This window comes from Pteropus medius, unplaced genomic scaffold, assembly GCF_902729225.1.
Source record: "Pteropus medius unplaced genomic scaffold, Ma_sr-lr_union100, whole genome shotgun sequence".
Taxonomy (NCBI): Eukaryota; Metazoa; Chordata; class Mammalia; order Chiroptera; family Pteropodidae; genus Pteropus; species Pteropus medius.
Window position 1 is genome coordinate 2,917,870 of NW_024342644.1, and position 16,143 is coordinate 2,934,012.

A 16,143-nucleotide genomic window follows, 5' to 3' on the forward strand; every position below is an offset into this window, starting at 1 on the left:
GTGGGTAAAGTGGAGCACTGTGGACCGTACTCCAAATGCAGGGAACAGCAGAGAAAAGCCCCCTTATGATGGGAGAAAGCTCCTTGCTCTGAAGATCCAAGAAACATGACTGTGGGCAGAACACAGAATCCCAGGTGAGCTGAGAAGTTGGGTAGTTGTTCCTGTTTATCATGAGGAAGCAGAGACTCAGAGAGGATGAGTGATTTAACGAAACTAACGTAGCAAGTAAGTGCCTAACTCGAGTTTCACAGAGTTCCTTTAACAGCAAGATCAATAGTACAGTTTCTAAAAAGTTCTGTAGAAGTTACTTTGGAAGAAAATTACTGCTTTGGGATCATGTTAAATGGTGATTTGTTTGGGATGACACATTTCACCAACTAAAGTATGCTAATTTCAAATAGTTAGCAATCCAGATCACTCTTAAATAATTTCCATTTCTTTCCAAAAGTGATCTAGAATATTACCCTCGTTTAGGGTAAAATTGACACTTCTGTCAAATTTGTTAATTTCAAATGATTCAACCTAATGTGTTATCATAGTCACACAGGCATACCTCATTTTATTGTGCTTCACAGATACTGCATATTTTACACATTGAAGGCAAGACCTTCTACCAAAAGCAAAAAGATTATGACTCACTGAAGGCTCAGGTGATGATTTGTATTTTTTAGCAAGAAAGTATTTTTTGTATTTTTTAATTAAGGTATATACATTGTTTTTAGACATGTTATTAGACTACAGTGTAAACATAACTTTTATATGTACTGGGCACCAAAAAATTTGTGACTTTATTGCAATATTTGCTTTATTGTAGTGGGCCAAAGTGAACCTACACTATCTCCAAGGTATGCCCATATATATAATTTGAATCCCTTATCTAGATCAGCTCTGTTTAAGTTTCTACAATGACAAATACTGTCTAATACATGAACCACTGGCCATTGAGTATTTGAAACCTGGCTAGTATGACTGAGAAACTGAAATGTCAATTTTATCTAATTTTATCTAATTTGAATTTAAGGAGCCACATATTGCCAATGGCTATTAACAGATTGCATCTCGAAAAAGTTTTCATGATCTCTTAAGAGACTCATGGAGTCTGATAAAAGAAAACTGCGTGGTCTTTTAGTAGGGGTGGATTTGGTTGCATTCTGTATCTTTTCCTTCCTTGGGGCTAATTTCAGTAACCGGTATTGAACCACAATTTCATGCATATTCATTTTTCAGTCTATCCTTCACTGCTTAACATTTAAATTTCAGATGTGCTTCATTTTTATGTCTAGTCGGTTTTTAATCTATAGTGACTTCAAATCTCAGCTTTAAATTTCTCAGTGTAATTTTTTCTTCTTGAAGTTGTAAATGAGCCCCAAGTGAACACTTAAATGTATAGTAGTTTCTCTTATCTACAGAACATATTTCCAAGACCCCAAGTGGATGCCTAAAACTATGGAGAGTAGCAAACCCTGTGTATTCTATGTTTTTTCTATATATACATAACTTGTCACTTAAAAGAAGCACTTTACAGCTTTTCTTAGGCATATCCAAATTGCCAGAATCACTATTCTTGTGTTTTGGGACCATTATAAGTAAAATAAGCACTGCGATATCACAACAGTTAATCCAAGAAGGCTACTGAATGGCTAGCAGGTGGGGAGTGTCTACAGCGTGGAGACACTGGACAAAGGGATGCTTCACATCCCGAGTGGGATGGAACAAGATTTCATCATACTACTCAGAATGGCCTGTGATTTAAAACCTATTTCTGAAATTTTCCGTTTTGGGGCTATTGTTGACTACAGGTAACTGAAACAGCAGATAAGGGAGGAGGGCTACTGTATTATGAAAGAACCTGTCTTAGTTGGGGCTGCTATGGCTAACAGACTGGGTAACCTAAACAACAGACATTGACTTCCTATAGTTGGTGAGAGCCTTCTTCCTGCTTTTGCAGAAGGCTGTCTTCTCACTGTGTCCTCACATGGCAGAGGGAGAGGACAGAGAAAGAGATGAAGAGTGGCAGAGAGATAGAGGCAGTGAGAGAGAAGAGGGATACAGTGAAGAAACAAAGACAGATAGACTGAGACAGAGGTAAAAGACAGGGAAGATACAGTTCACGAGCACTCTGGTTTCTCTTTCTCATCACATAAGGGCACTAATCCCATCATGGGGGCCCCACTCCCATGGCTTCATCTAAACCACATTATCTCCCGAAGGCCACTCCTCCAAATACCATCACATCAGGAGTTCAGAATGGATTCTGGAGGGACACAAACATTCAGTCCATAGCAGAAACTTTCTATGAAATAGTTTTGAAAGACAAATCCTCATACAATGACTCACTAAATAACACTTTTTGAAATTCAGTGTGTAAGAATATTAGAATTTGGGTAGAACTTTTTGCAGTTAGCAAAATTCCTGACATTAAGAACCATGCCTTATTCATCTGTGTATCTGGAGTACTTAGTTCAGTTCCTAGCATGCCCAATAAATTTAGTTGAGCTTTTCCATAATGAAAACATGTAGTCTGTAAAATTTTAGAGAAATATAGAATGTCAGAATAGAGGACTGAAAAACTTTTTCTTTTCATTCCTGAAACATTTGGTCTTAATCTAACATAATTGCCCCAATGTACATTTGGCTACATATGAACAGTTAAAGCCAAATACAAGAAAAAAGTGTATTTTAGGTGAGTAGCTAAAAACGAGCTACCTCTGGCTTACACTGGTCGAGCTAGTCTGTAGAGCTTTTTCACTTAGTAATGTCCCAATATATATAATACATTAGATGGTCACTTGCAGATGGTTCTTTGTCTTCTAGTCAAATTACTATTACTACTCTGAAGACTTTTGGTCACGATGGTGGAGTTGGGAAATGCCGTGCTCACCTTTTCCCCTGACCACAACTAAATTATATAACAGCTACCATTGAGAACCATCTGAACACTAGCATAAGTTCTATAACTAAGGATATGAAGAAGACATGAGACTAGGGGGTGCGGAGACAGGAAACTGGCACCTGGGAGGCATATCTCAGGAGATCTCCGCTGAGGAGCGAGGGTTCCCAGCCCCATGCTGGGCTCCCTAGCCCAGGCCTCCAGTGCCAGGAAAAGGAGTCCCCACACCATCTGGCTGTGAAAACTGAGTGAGACCAAGGGCTGCTGGCATCCCAGGCATCCTCTTAAAGGGCTCACGCACACAGACTTGCTTGCTCATAAACTCACTCACTCTTGATTCCAGTACTGGGGCAGCAGCTTGAAAAGTGCCACGGACCTATGGGGAGAAATTTAATTGACTAATTTCAGGGCAAAGGCTGAAAAGGGCAAAGGTAGGGGTCAGGGCAGCTCTTTCCAGGAATGGCAGCAGTGGAAGGTGCCATTGTTTCTCTCTGGAGCTTTGCAACCCCACCCAGCTATCCTGGTAAGGTGGGTGCCAACTCTGAGCTCTCCATTAACCTGGCTAACACCATTTGCCCTATCCTGGTAATTCCCGGAGTCCTTGCCCCACCCAACTTGCACACCCAACCTGAGTCACTTCTAGCAGGTTTTCCATACAAGCAGCCTGCCTCAGCTTGTTCTGTAGACTTTCTTAAAATCTCTCAAAGTTCTCCAAACAAGCAGCAGCTGACCTCAGTGTGCCCTAAGTCCAGCATAAGAGGCAACAGGACTCAACTTGCATTGTAATTCCCATCAGGGGGTCCCACGCCTGACATAAGCTGCAGGCAGTGTTGGCTTGGAACATTGCTTCAACTAAGCAGCCACAAGCCCAGCACAAGTGGCAGCTGGCTTTAGCTCATATAGTGTGCCCACCAAAGGGCAGACTCAGCTGGCACCAGGGCCCCACTAAAGTGACTCCTGCTTTGTGGAGTCTGCCCCCACACAATAGCTTATATGCTATAGTCATGGCCAGTCCTCACAGCCAGTCAGCCTGAGGGTTAATCCCAACCACGGATGTGCATACAGCAATCAAGGCTCAACTACAACAGGAGGGCACACACAATCCATGCAAGAGACTCCCCTGGAGCACCTGACTCAAGTAACCAGGGAGATGTTGCCACAGGGCCTCAGACACCTACTACACAAAGCTGGGATATTTAGCAGATCTAACACACAGAAACAAATACAGGGAGTCAGCCAAAATGAGGAGACAAAGAAGCTTGTTCCAAATGAAAGAACAGGACAAAACTCCAGAAAAAGAACTAAGTGAAATGGACACAAGCAATCTACCAGCTACAGAGTTCAAAACACTAGTTATAAGAATGCTCAATGAACTTAAAGGATAAACTCAGTAAGAACTTCAACAAAGAGGTAGAAAACAAAGAACCAGTCAGACATGAAAAATAGATTAACCGAAATGAATAATATACTAGAGGGAATCAACAACAGATTAGATGAAGCAGAGGATCAATTAGATGAATTAGCAATCTGGAAGATGGGGTATCAGAAAACACCCAATTGGAATAGCAGTAAAGACTTCTGGGACTATATCAAAGGAATACCAGAAGGAGGAGAGCAAGGGATCGAAAACCTATCTGAAGAAGCAGTGACCGAAAATTTCCTTAACCTGGCAAAGGAAATAGACATACCAGTCCAAGAAGAGCAGAGTCCCAAACAATATGAACCCCAAGAGGCCCACACCAAGATGCATCATAATATGTCAAAGGTTAAAGACAAAGAATCTTAAAAGTAGCAAGAGCAAAGCAGTTTGTTATGTACAAGGGAGCACCCATAAGACTGTCAGCTGATTTCTCAACAAACTTTGCAGGCCAGAAGGGAGTGGCACAAAATACTCAAAGTGATGAAAAACAAAGACCTACAGTGATTACCCAGCAAGGCTATTATTTAGAATTTAAGGAAATATAAAGAGTTTCTCAGACAAGAAAAAGCTAAAAGAGCTCATCACCATTAAAGTTATATTACAAGAATAGTTAAAGGGACTTCTTTAAGAAGACCAAAAATATGAAAAACAAAATACAAGAATAAGAAAAATTCTCATTGACAAAGGGAAATACTTAGTAAAAGCAGTAGAGTAACCAACTATAAGGCTAGTACAAAGGTTAAAAGGCAAGTGTAGGAAGACCATCTGTAATCACGACAATTAAGGGATACACACAAAAACACCCACATAAAAGAAAAAATAATGGCAAGAACAAAGGTGGAGAGGATGAGTATAATTGTAGTAATTTTAGAATGTATTCAAATTTAAACAACCATCAACTTAAGATACGCTACTATAAACATAGCTTGGTATATAGGAATCACATGGCAACCACAAACCAAAAATCTATGAGATATTCAAGAAATAGAAATCCAAATACACTATAGAAAGTCATCAACATACAAGAGAAGAGAGCAAGAGAATAAGGAACAAAGAACTACAAATACAATCAGAAAACAAAATGAAAATATATACCTATTAATTTAAATGCTAATGGACTAAAATGCTCCAATAAAAAGACAGGGTAGCTGAATGGGGGAAAAAAGACCCATACGTATGTTGCTTTTGAGAGGCCCTTTTCAGATCAAAAGACATACAAAGACAAAGTACAGGAATCAAAAAAGTTAATCTATGCAAATGGAAACAAACAAAAAGCTGGGCAGCAGTACTTAGATAAAATAGACCTTAAAACAAGGGCTGTATGTAGCAAGAGACAAGGACATTTCATAATGATAAAAGGATCATTCCAACTAAAGGATATAACTCTCAAACATTTATGTACCTATCATAGGAACACCTAAATATATAAAGCAAATATTGACTGATACAAAGGGAGAGATTAACAATAATAATAGGAGACTTTAACACCCCACTGACATCAGTGGGTAAATCACCCAGACATAAATCAACAAAGAAACAGTGGCCTTAAATGCCACATTAGACCAAATGGACTTAACTGATAGTTTTTAGGACACATTACCCCAAAGCAGCAAAATATATATTCTTTTCAAGTGCACATGGAACATTTTCCAGGATAGACTACATGTTAGAACGCAAAACAAGTCTCAGTAAATTTTAGAAGTTTGAAATTATGTCAGGCATCTTCTCCAACCACAAATGGATGAAACTAGAAATCAGTTACAGGACGAAAACTGAAAAACACAAACATGTGCAGGCTAAATAACATGCTACTAAATAATGCATGGGTTAATGAGATTAAGGAAGAAATCAAAAGATACCTTGAGACAAATGAAATGAAAACATAGTGGTGCAAATTCTATGGGTCTCAAAGCAGTTGTATGAGAGAAATTTATAGCGATACAGGGCTACCTCAAACAAGATAATTCTCAATTTAACCTTACACCTAAAGGAACTAGAAAAAGAACAAAGCCTAAAATGAGCTGAAGGAAGGAATAAAGATCAGAGAGAAATAAATGAAAGAGTCTAGAAATCAAATAGAAAAGAACAATGAATCCAAGAGCTGGTTCTTTGAAACAAAATTGATGTATCTTTAGCCAGACTCCAAGAAAAAATAGGGTCCAATTAATAAAATCAGAAATGAAAGAGAAGTGACAACAGATACCACAGAAATACAAAGGATTATAAGGAAATATTATGAACAATTATATGCCAACAAACTGGAAGAAATACATGTATTCCTAGAAACATACAGTGTTCTAAGGCTGAATCAAGAAGAAACAAAAACATATCAACAATTTGATTACTAGTAAAGAAATTGAATCAGCAATGAAAAAACCCCTAATACATAAAAGCTCCAGCTGGATCAGTTGGTTTCATAGCTAGATTTTACCAAACATTCAAAGAATTAACACCTCTTCTTATCAAACTATTCCAAAAAAATCGAAGAGGAGGAAAGGCTCCCAAACTCTTTTTATGAGGCCAGCATTACCCTGACACCAGTAACAGAGACATTACAAAGAATGAAAATTATAGGCCAGTATCCGCAATGAACGTAAATGCAAAAGTCTCTAATAAAATATTAGCAAACCAGATTCAGCAATACATTAAAAAGATCATACACCATGATCAAGTTGGATTTATTCCCAGGATGCAAGGTTGGTTTAGTATCTGCAAATTAATATGATAAACCACATACACAAAGACTAAAACTTGTATGATCCTATCAGTAGATGAATAAAAGTCATTTGACAAAATCCAATACCTATTTATGGATAAAAGCCCTTTGCAAAGTGGGGATAGAGGGAACATAACACAATAAAGACAATATATAACAAGTCCAGAGCTAACATACTCAATGGTGAAATGCTGAAAGCTTTTTCAAGATCAGGAATAAGACAAGGTTGCCCACTTTCACTACTTTTATTCAAGATAGTATTGGAAGTCCTAGCCACAGCAGTCAGACAAGAAAAAAAAATAAAATGCATCCAATTAGAAAGGAAGTAAAACTCATTATTTGCAGGTGACATACTATAAACAGAGCACCCTAAGATTCCACCAAAAAACTATTAAAACTAATAAGTGAATTACGTAAATAGCAGGATGTGAAATTAGTATTCAGAAGTCGGTTACATTTTTACATACCAATAATGAACTATCAGAGAAACTAAGAAAACAATCTCATTTACAATTGCATCGAAAAGAATAAAATGCCTAGGAATAAACTTAACCAAGAATATAAAAGACCTGTACTCAGAAAAGTATAAGACACTGAAGAAAGAAATCGAAGATATAAATTAAAGGATATATTGTGCTCATGGATGGAAGAATTAACACGTTAATATGTCCATACTACCAAAAGCAATTAACAGATTGAATGCAATTCCTATCATATTACCAATGGCATTTTTCACAGAACTTGAACAAATAATCCCAAAATTTTGTGAAACCATTACAAAAGGCCCCGAAAGCCAAAGCAATCTTGTGAAAAGAACAAAGTTTGAGGTATCGTGCTACCTGATATCAAACTGTATATGGCTATAGTAATTAAAACAGCATGGCACTGGCATAAAACAAATCAAACAGAATAGAGAGACTAGAAATAACCCATGCCTATATGGTCACTTAATCTATGACAGAGGAGACAAGAACATACAACGATGGGGTAAAGACAGTTTCTTTGATAAATGGTGTTGGGAAAACTGGACAGATACATGCAACAGAATGAAACTATCACTTTCTTACACCATATACAAGAATAAATTCAAAATGAATTAAAGACTTAAGACCCCAAACCATAAAACTCTTGGAAGGAAACATAAGCAGTAAACTTTTTTACATCTCCTCCAGCAAGGAAAACAGGACAAAATATAAACAAATAGGACTATATTGAACTAAAATGTTTTTACACAGCAATGCAAACTCAACAAATTGAAAGGACAGCCTACTAAATGGGAGAAGATAATAATATATTCAGCAAGGGGTTAATATCCAAAATAGAGAAGGAATTCATACAACTTAACACTCCAAAACCCCCAAATAATTCAGTTAAAAAATGGGCAGAGGACCTGAATAGACATTTCTCCAAAGAGGACATACAGATGGCCAGTAGACATATGAAAAGATGTTCAGCATCACGAATGCAAATCAAAACCACAATGAGATAATCACCTCACACCTGTCAGAATGGCTATCATCAACAAATTAAAAAACAAGTGTTGGTGAGGATGTGGAGAAAAAACCCTCATGCATTGTTGGTGGGGTTTCGAATTGGGGCAGCCACATGGAAAACAATATGGAAGTTTCCTAAAAAATTAAAAATAAAACTACTATATGACCCAGCAGTCCCTCTTCTGGATATTTGTCCAAAGAAATCCAAAACACTCATTTGAAAAGATATATGCACCACTGTGTTCACTGCAGGGTTATTTTCACTAGCTAAGATGTGAAAGCAACCTAAGTGTCCATTGGTAGATGATGAATGGATAAGAAGAGGTGGTACATATATAACATGGAATATTACTCATCCATAAAAAAGAATGAAATCTCGCCAGTTTTGAAAACATGGATGGACCTAGAGGACTTTATGTGAAATGAAATATGACTTGTCAGTCAGAGAAAGACAAATACCATGTGATTTCACTTATATGTGAATCTGAAAAAACAAACGAACAGCTAAAATAGAAACAAACTCAAAGATACAGAGAACAAATTGATAGTTGCCAAATGGGAGGCCTGTTGGGTTGCTGGATGAAAAAGGTAAAAGAAATGGTACAAATTTCCACTCATAAAAAGTCATGGGGATGTAAAGTACAGCATAGGGAATATAGTCAATAATATTATAATAACTAAGTATAGTATCAGGAGGGTACTAGCCTCATCAGGTTGATCACTTTGTGAGTTATATGAATGTCTAATCACTATGTTGTATACCTGAAACTAATATAATATTGTATTTTCAATGTAACTGAAAAACATTTTTAAAATTAAATATATGACATTGAAGAGTAACAGGGAAAGTCAGCTTTGAGAGAGAGAGAGAAAGAGAAAGAAAGAGATCAGAGCTATGTAATCCAGTGAGGAGGTGAAACAATGTCTGGTGAGGAACAGTTTTAAAAATTGTGTTAGCTGTCTTATCTATATGGATACGTATGTAAACTTTGAACAGATTTTTCTCATGGGAGGTTATATAAGGTGACTAGGTAATCGTTGTCCTCAGAAATGTTTGATATGATCATTAACTTAGTTGCTCTTTTCCAGTATTTCTTGGTATGAAGGGAGTATTGGGAAAATATTGATATATGAAAAATCCAGACTTTGAGAATAAAACTTTCAATGTTTTAAGAACAAAATATTGATCTCCTCTTACTGCACTCAAATATCAGAAGCTGTGTTACTATGGGCCAGGATGGTAGCTAAAGGAAAGAAAGGGCCCCCAGATGGAATTCATCTGAATTGGGGGGTTGGGGGTAGAATGCATACCTGAGTTGTTGGCTTATGTCAGAACTGGCACTTAAGAGTTGGTTTGGTTGGTTCTGGAAAGGACTGTGGTTAAGTTTGCATATATTCAGGACCCACCACCGTGGCCTGTGTGTACAGTTCTAGGAGATGTCTGAGCATATGATGTAAGCTAAGGGAGCCACAGCCGTGGAGCAGAAGTCCACGTCACCTGTGGCCCGTGCTGGGAATTGGAGCAGCAGTGACATCGGTGCAGAGTAAACAAGCACCCAGTCCTCTCTCAAGTAGCAACATCAAGAGCAATGAGAAGCTACATCTAGCATTTGGAAGGTGCTCTCTTTAAACCAAGTTAGTTTCTGGAATTCCTTAACAATTCGTAAGGGAGATGTATCAGCTAGCTGCCTGCTTTCCTGCATTCATGGACCCTTCCTCAATTTTCAGAGCACATCACTTCAAGCTCTGATCCCATCATCACATCTCCATTTTCTCTGACTCGCCCTGCATCCTTCTTATAAGGACCCAGGTGATGACATTGGGCTCACCCATAAATCCAGGATGATCTCCCCATTTTAAGTTCCTAAATGTGACATAAGTCCCTTATGTCACAGAAGGCAATCTATTCACAGGTTCCCAGGATTAGCATGTGGATATCGTTAAAGGGACATTATCCAACCCACCACAGTGTATGTAGTGGCTGGCAGAATATAAGAGAATAACAATAAAAATTTAGTGACCATCAAAACACAAGTACTCCTGTACTTGCCTCGTTTTCTTTTCTCAAAAAGGAAGGGGCAGCAGCTCAGCCTTTTTGTAGTTTCCAGTTTAATTCACTGGTACATTCTAAACAGTAAAACCTTGTTGAAAGAGTAAATGAGTGAAGATTTGTTTGCTTCTATTAGATCTCTTGACTGTTCTGTAGATATTTTCAGGGAGGCCATTCCTCTTGCTAAAGGAAAGTGTAGGGGTTATGTGAGTTATCTATTCTAACGTGCCTGACCTTGTCATAGAAGCTGAGGAATGATACATAAATCAATGGTGGGATTTTTCCCCCCTTTAACATTATTTTCCTTTGATATTCAGAAAGCATTGGAGAAGGTATAAGTTCAGCTTGACCAAATGGATATAGAACAGTTGTGCAAATGCAGCCCCCAGTATTTATTGCGTGTCTACATTATACTCAGTGTGCTGAATACCACACTTAGGCAATAAAAGTCCACAAACCTCAAAAGCAAATCTTGTTTCTTATTAGCTTGGATGAAAGTTACTTTTAGAGTTGCAGATTAGGTTTTCAAAATCTGTATTCCTCTGGCTCTTAATACATCTAAGAAGATCCCTTTACACTTGAATAGATTAGCTAAAGTGTTGCTGCATTTGTGTTTAGGGAACATAGTACTGCATTTGAATTTGGTCCTGTGCATCCTAAGACTTTGAATATTGGGGTGTTCTGGCTTTTGTGGGGTTCATTCTCTTAGTCTGTGTATTATGTCAGTGGGACAGTACCATGCGTCTGTCCACAAATGGGCTGGTTGGTTTGCTCTGCTGGGTTTTGCAGTTTCGGTCTAACCTTGGCTTGCACCACCACCAAAGGGAGTTACATGTGGGGTGGATCGTGATGAGCCTGATTACAAACATGTCTGTTCCTCCAAAAGTGGTGCTTTCACTCTCCAGACTGCAGGTGTAATTACATTCATGTGACGTTTCCTATTTATATACTAATTTGAAATATAATTTTTGTGTTTTTATCCCTAGGTCCATGTACTTTTATTTACACATCGTAAGTCTCCTGATAATACTATTTCTGCCAGTTAGACCACAAGCTCATATTCAAAGGTGGCCTCAGACTCTGAACTCTGTTAAGAAAAAAACAGATTGATACCTCCAAGAAAAGCTGGACACGGAAAACCACAAAACATTGGAAAGATGAGATGAAAAGGCTCGAGGATTCTCCGGTGACTGAGGCAACGTTTACATGCATCTTTTTTTTTTTTTTTTTTTAAGTGCAGGGAGTATTTTTATAATGCCTTTTTATATGATTAAATTGGCCATGTCCAGTTGATTCATTTTATTATTTTATAGGACATTTGAGTGGTGTGGAGGTGTGTGGAGAATGTGCCAGAGCTGCAGAAAAGGTTCATTTTGGGCTGCTGGGTCTTTGCTTTTCTGGCATGGTTTCCAGCCACTGAAATCTGGATGTTGGGACTCCAGAAGTTAGGTGATTGCTGAGAAGCCTTGTCATAGGTTTCTTAAATTAGAACATACCCACATATATGGTTTTTCCTTGGGAAGCTTTGAATCCTTTGACTTGTGACATACTGTTTTGAACACAGTAACTGCACTCAGAAGACCATGGAGGAGCAGGGTCATGGAGGATGTTTTTCAGGGTCCTGAAAACCCTATGAGCCAGGAAGACTCACCGTGAACACTTGAATGGACTGAAAGTCAGGCATGCCCTAAAGTAGGCTGCATTTTTTTTTTCCAGGGATTTATCTCTTCCCTTTTTTCTTCTGAACTGAGCCAAGATTGGAAATCAGAAAGTCTCCTGTACATGTATACCAGGAGTCTAGGAAGGGCTGCTATTTTCCAGATGTTTTTTCATTTCACATGTGCCATCTGCTTGCGCAGGGTTGACCCTGAGAAAACACCCCAGAGTTCGCACCATCAGAGGAAGTGGAATGTCTTCTAAGAAAATCATTTTTTAAAAAAGTAAAGTTATATAGAAGTTTGATAAAAAACAGCAGATATTTTGCTCTTTTCATAGAGGTGTACATGCTTATGGCCATGAAGTACACACAGGCTGACTTTCATTTTCCACTTTCACAGCTAATTAAATCTGACCTTGTATTAGTTGAACTATCACGTTGGAAAGCAAAAATTGAAAGACAATTTTCTATCTTTGCTAGGAATGTGCCGTGGCTTCTTTGGGGGACTTCTATTGGGTAATATTCTACGTAGGAGAAAAATATGGTATTAAATGTTGTGGAAAATAATGATGATAATAAATTATATGCTACAATGGTGTGCTGTCAATCAAATGCCTTGGGAGGAGAGAGAGTTTGTTCAAATCAGAAGGTTAAAAATTTCTTACGAAATAAAAATTGTGTTTATATAAAGGGAATATTTCTGAATAGGAAATTGTTTTTTGTATCAGTAGAGACCTGACATTCCGGTGTATGAGTGTGTGTGTGTATGTGTGAACGAATATGTGCAAACTGAAGGTTTTCTTGTTTAAAACTTGAGCGTTACAACATGTTCTGTTTTTCCTCAATGTCAGGCATTTGGATGGGTTTGGTTTGGTGTGACTTCCAATCTTCATTCCCAGCTTTGCAAATAAGATGAGGAGCAGAATCAGGGAGAGGTTTGCTAACCACCTCCACAGTCACAGGGTTAGTGGTAGAGCTGAGATTTGAATCCAAGCCTGTCCCAAGAAAGCCATTAGCTGTCTTTCCATGAGGTAGGTGTCCTGCTGGTACTTCTCTTAGATCAATGAAATGTGAAACGATGTGCTTGTCCCTTAAAGAGTTTCTACGGTCCTGGTGCTGGGGGAATGTACTAGAATCTGAACTGTAGTCTTTGTGTGAAATAGTGGAAGGTAAGAAGTAACACGTTTGGGCCAGTGTATGAGGCTCACCCAATTTAACCAGGAAATTTGGGGGCAACCCTATTTTGCTGTCCAGGATGACTATTAGATAGTGGGTAAGCGAAGAGGGAACATAGTTTCCTAAAATCTGCCAGGGTCTGTTTCCAACAGGAATATTTTGAGGCGCAAGACCAAAAAAACCCATACATCTTGCACACAAGCAAAATTGGTATATATCCCCATTGGCATAAAGTGTATGAGATAATCCATATCACAATGACGTATTTCACATTTCAATATGATATATGATTAGGTTTTACTGCATTTAAGTATCTTCAGTTCTGAGAACGTTGGTAGCAAAAGGAAAGGTGATCACTGGAATGACTAGCATCTGGCTTTGCCAGCCACTTCTGGGCAGACTGGGACCTTTGGTTCCCCTAGTGACTGCCCAGAATCAAATTTTTTATAATTTGTACAGTGGATGCTTTTATTTTTTAAAATTGAATTGATTGGGGTGACATTGCTTAATAAGTTATATAGGTTTCACGTGTACGTCATATGCACTGTGTGTTCACACTCAGTTAAATTTCTTTCCGTAGAACGGAGTCAAAGCCAAGCTGTTGGAGTCCGGGCTTACAGATGCCACGTGTCGGACTTAGTGCTGGGACTCAGCACACGGGCACATCTTTCTTACTGTGAGGCTTTATATTCAGCACTAAAGGGATAACACAAAGAAGAATGATTAGCACCATTTCTTCCCTGAGAATGTTGCCCATAGAAAAAAGTTTCCATTTAGAGACAAAGTTTAGATAGGTCCAGACTTTATTGCCTTAGAGATCCAAGTTGTTCTAAATATAATACACATTTAATAAATAGGTATTGGATTGGTGAGCTTTCAGTTTAAGAGAAGTATACTTTATGGTTTTGAAAGAGCTGAATTTAAAATATTTTTAGTTTTTTTTTTTTTAAGGTAACCATAAGGAAGAGGAAGATTACTTAGTATTTGCAAAAAGCAATAAATAATTCAGTCTGAGATTCTGACTGGTTAAGGGAAAAATGGCAGAAACTGGAAGGTGAAGAGAGGAGTTGGTGGATAGTCTCCAGAAATGGGATGGGAGTGCCCCCCATTATTGCGCAGGCCCTGGGCAGTGAGCAGAAGGCCTTCTCGGGCAGCCCTTCTCCATCCTGAGTCCTTGTTAGAACCCCATAGGAAGTTTTAAAAAAAGAATTGATCGATGCCCAGTCATTTGGGGAACCACATTTTATTTCTCTTCTTGTCTCTAGCCTTTGGCATAGTGCCCAGCATGTAATGAAGATTCAGTAAGTGTTTGTTGAATGAATGAGGGATTGAATGAATTAGTTTAATGCATCATTGCACTTGACAGTTTCGACGGAGTTGTCTTTGCACTGAGAAACATCTTTCCAGAATTAATTTTTGAAACAAAGGCTTGTGTTCTTAGGGAATTCTGAAAGCACATTATGTGAAATAACCAAGCAGGCAGTCAGTTTACAGAACCAGTCTGAACTGCCTTTGTTTGTCCATCCATTAATTAATGCATTCACTTATTTAATAATGTTGTCATGTCCAGTTTGGACCTGGCACTGTTAGACAATGCTCGTAAAAGATGCTGAAGACTCATTCTCTGCCCTCGAAGAACTCACAGTGTGACCAGAAAGACATGATCCAGAGTGTGTGCTGTAGGAATGCCCAGGAGAACCCCAGTGTTCTTGTTTTCTTCTAAGTTTGGGGCTACCTCCTTTCACAGTGCCTTCAGGTTACCCAGGACAGCACTATCACTGCTCTCCAGCCACATGTCCAAGACTCATGTCCAGTCCTTTCCGAGTTAAGCCTGCTCTTGTCTTGAAATTGGATGCTGATGTTGTAAAATGTCAGTACCAGCTAATGCAGTAGCTGCCTAAAGGAGCAGGCTGTGCTCTCATGGGTTGCCCACAGAGGTAGTCAGGTGGCCAATCCCCATCCAAGAGGATCTTCAGTGAAGTTTCCAGGCTCTGAATGACTTCCTGAGGCCCAGGAGAAAAGGTATTTGCTGAGAGAAGGCCCGGCCCACATGAGCTCTGTTTACCTCCCTAACTTTGCAGAAGACCACCTGCCAGATGCTAAGAAGAAGAACGCTAGTCATCATTGACAGTTTCTTCACACGTATTTTGAATACAGCCTGTGAACGTGGTACTGTTATCCTCTTTTTGCAATTGTGGAAATTAAGGCTCAGAGACTTTAAGTAACTTGCCTGAGGGCACCCAGCTAGTCAGTGGAGGAGCTGGGGTTTGAATCCTGGTCTGGCCAACTCACTGCCTGGTGCAAAAGTACTTTTGTTTTCAGAAAGACAAGGAATTTTACAGCCAAAATAACTCTACAACTCACCTGGTCCAGTGGTTTCCAGATGCAGTCTGGCTTGCTCTGTCACTTGGGGAGCTTATTAAATATGCAAAGAAAATGGGGAAATAAATAGATTTGATTTTGAAAAGAAAATGCTGACTGCCACTATTTTTATCCTCTAAGGGGAGCCGCAGAATTCCTATCGATGGATTGTAGTGGTAGCCTTGTTTTTACCCTAGCTGGTTAGAAGGGCAAACTGGTGAGGTGGGAGCGAAGCTAACTCATTTAGTTTTGTTCAAGAGGAGGTATTTTGAAGCTTCTGTCAGTGCTGGTGCTCCTAAAAGATCTTTAATATCCTGAGCACATTTTGATATATGCAAAGGTTGGCCTGGACTGTAAGTACTTGATGTATCTTGAGATAA

The 16,143-nt window shown here is 38.8% G+C and overlaps 1 protein-coding gene across 6 annotated transcripts in view; it reads left to right on the plus strand.

Moving 5' to 3' along the window:
• MBOAT1 (membrane bound glycerophospholipid O-acyltransferase 1) overlaps nt 1–12,921 on the plus strand; it is a 99,935-nt gene extending 87,014 nt beyond the window's left edge. For all 6 annotated transcript variants that reach the window (XM_039866462.1, XM_039866464.1, XM_039866467.1 and 3 more), the window contains one exon: nt 11,556–12,921. In XM_039866462.1, coding sequence (XP_039722396.1) covers nt 11,556–11,679 — 124 coding nt within the window. In that variant the 3' untranslated portion in view covers nt 11,680–12,921. The remainder of the gene's footprint in view (nt 1–11,555) is intronic.
• The last annotated feature ends 3,222 nt before the right edge of the window (nt 12,922–16,143 follow it).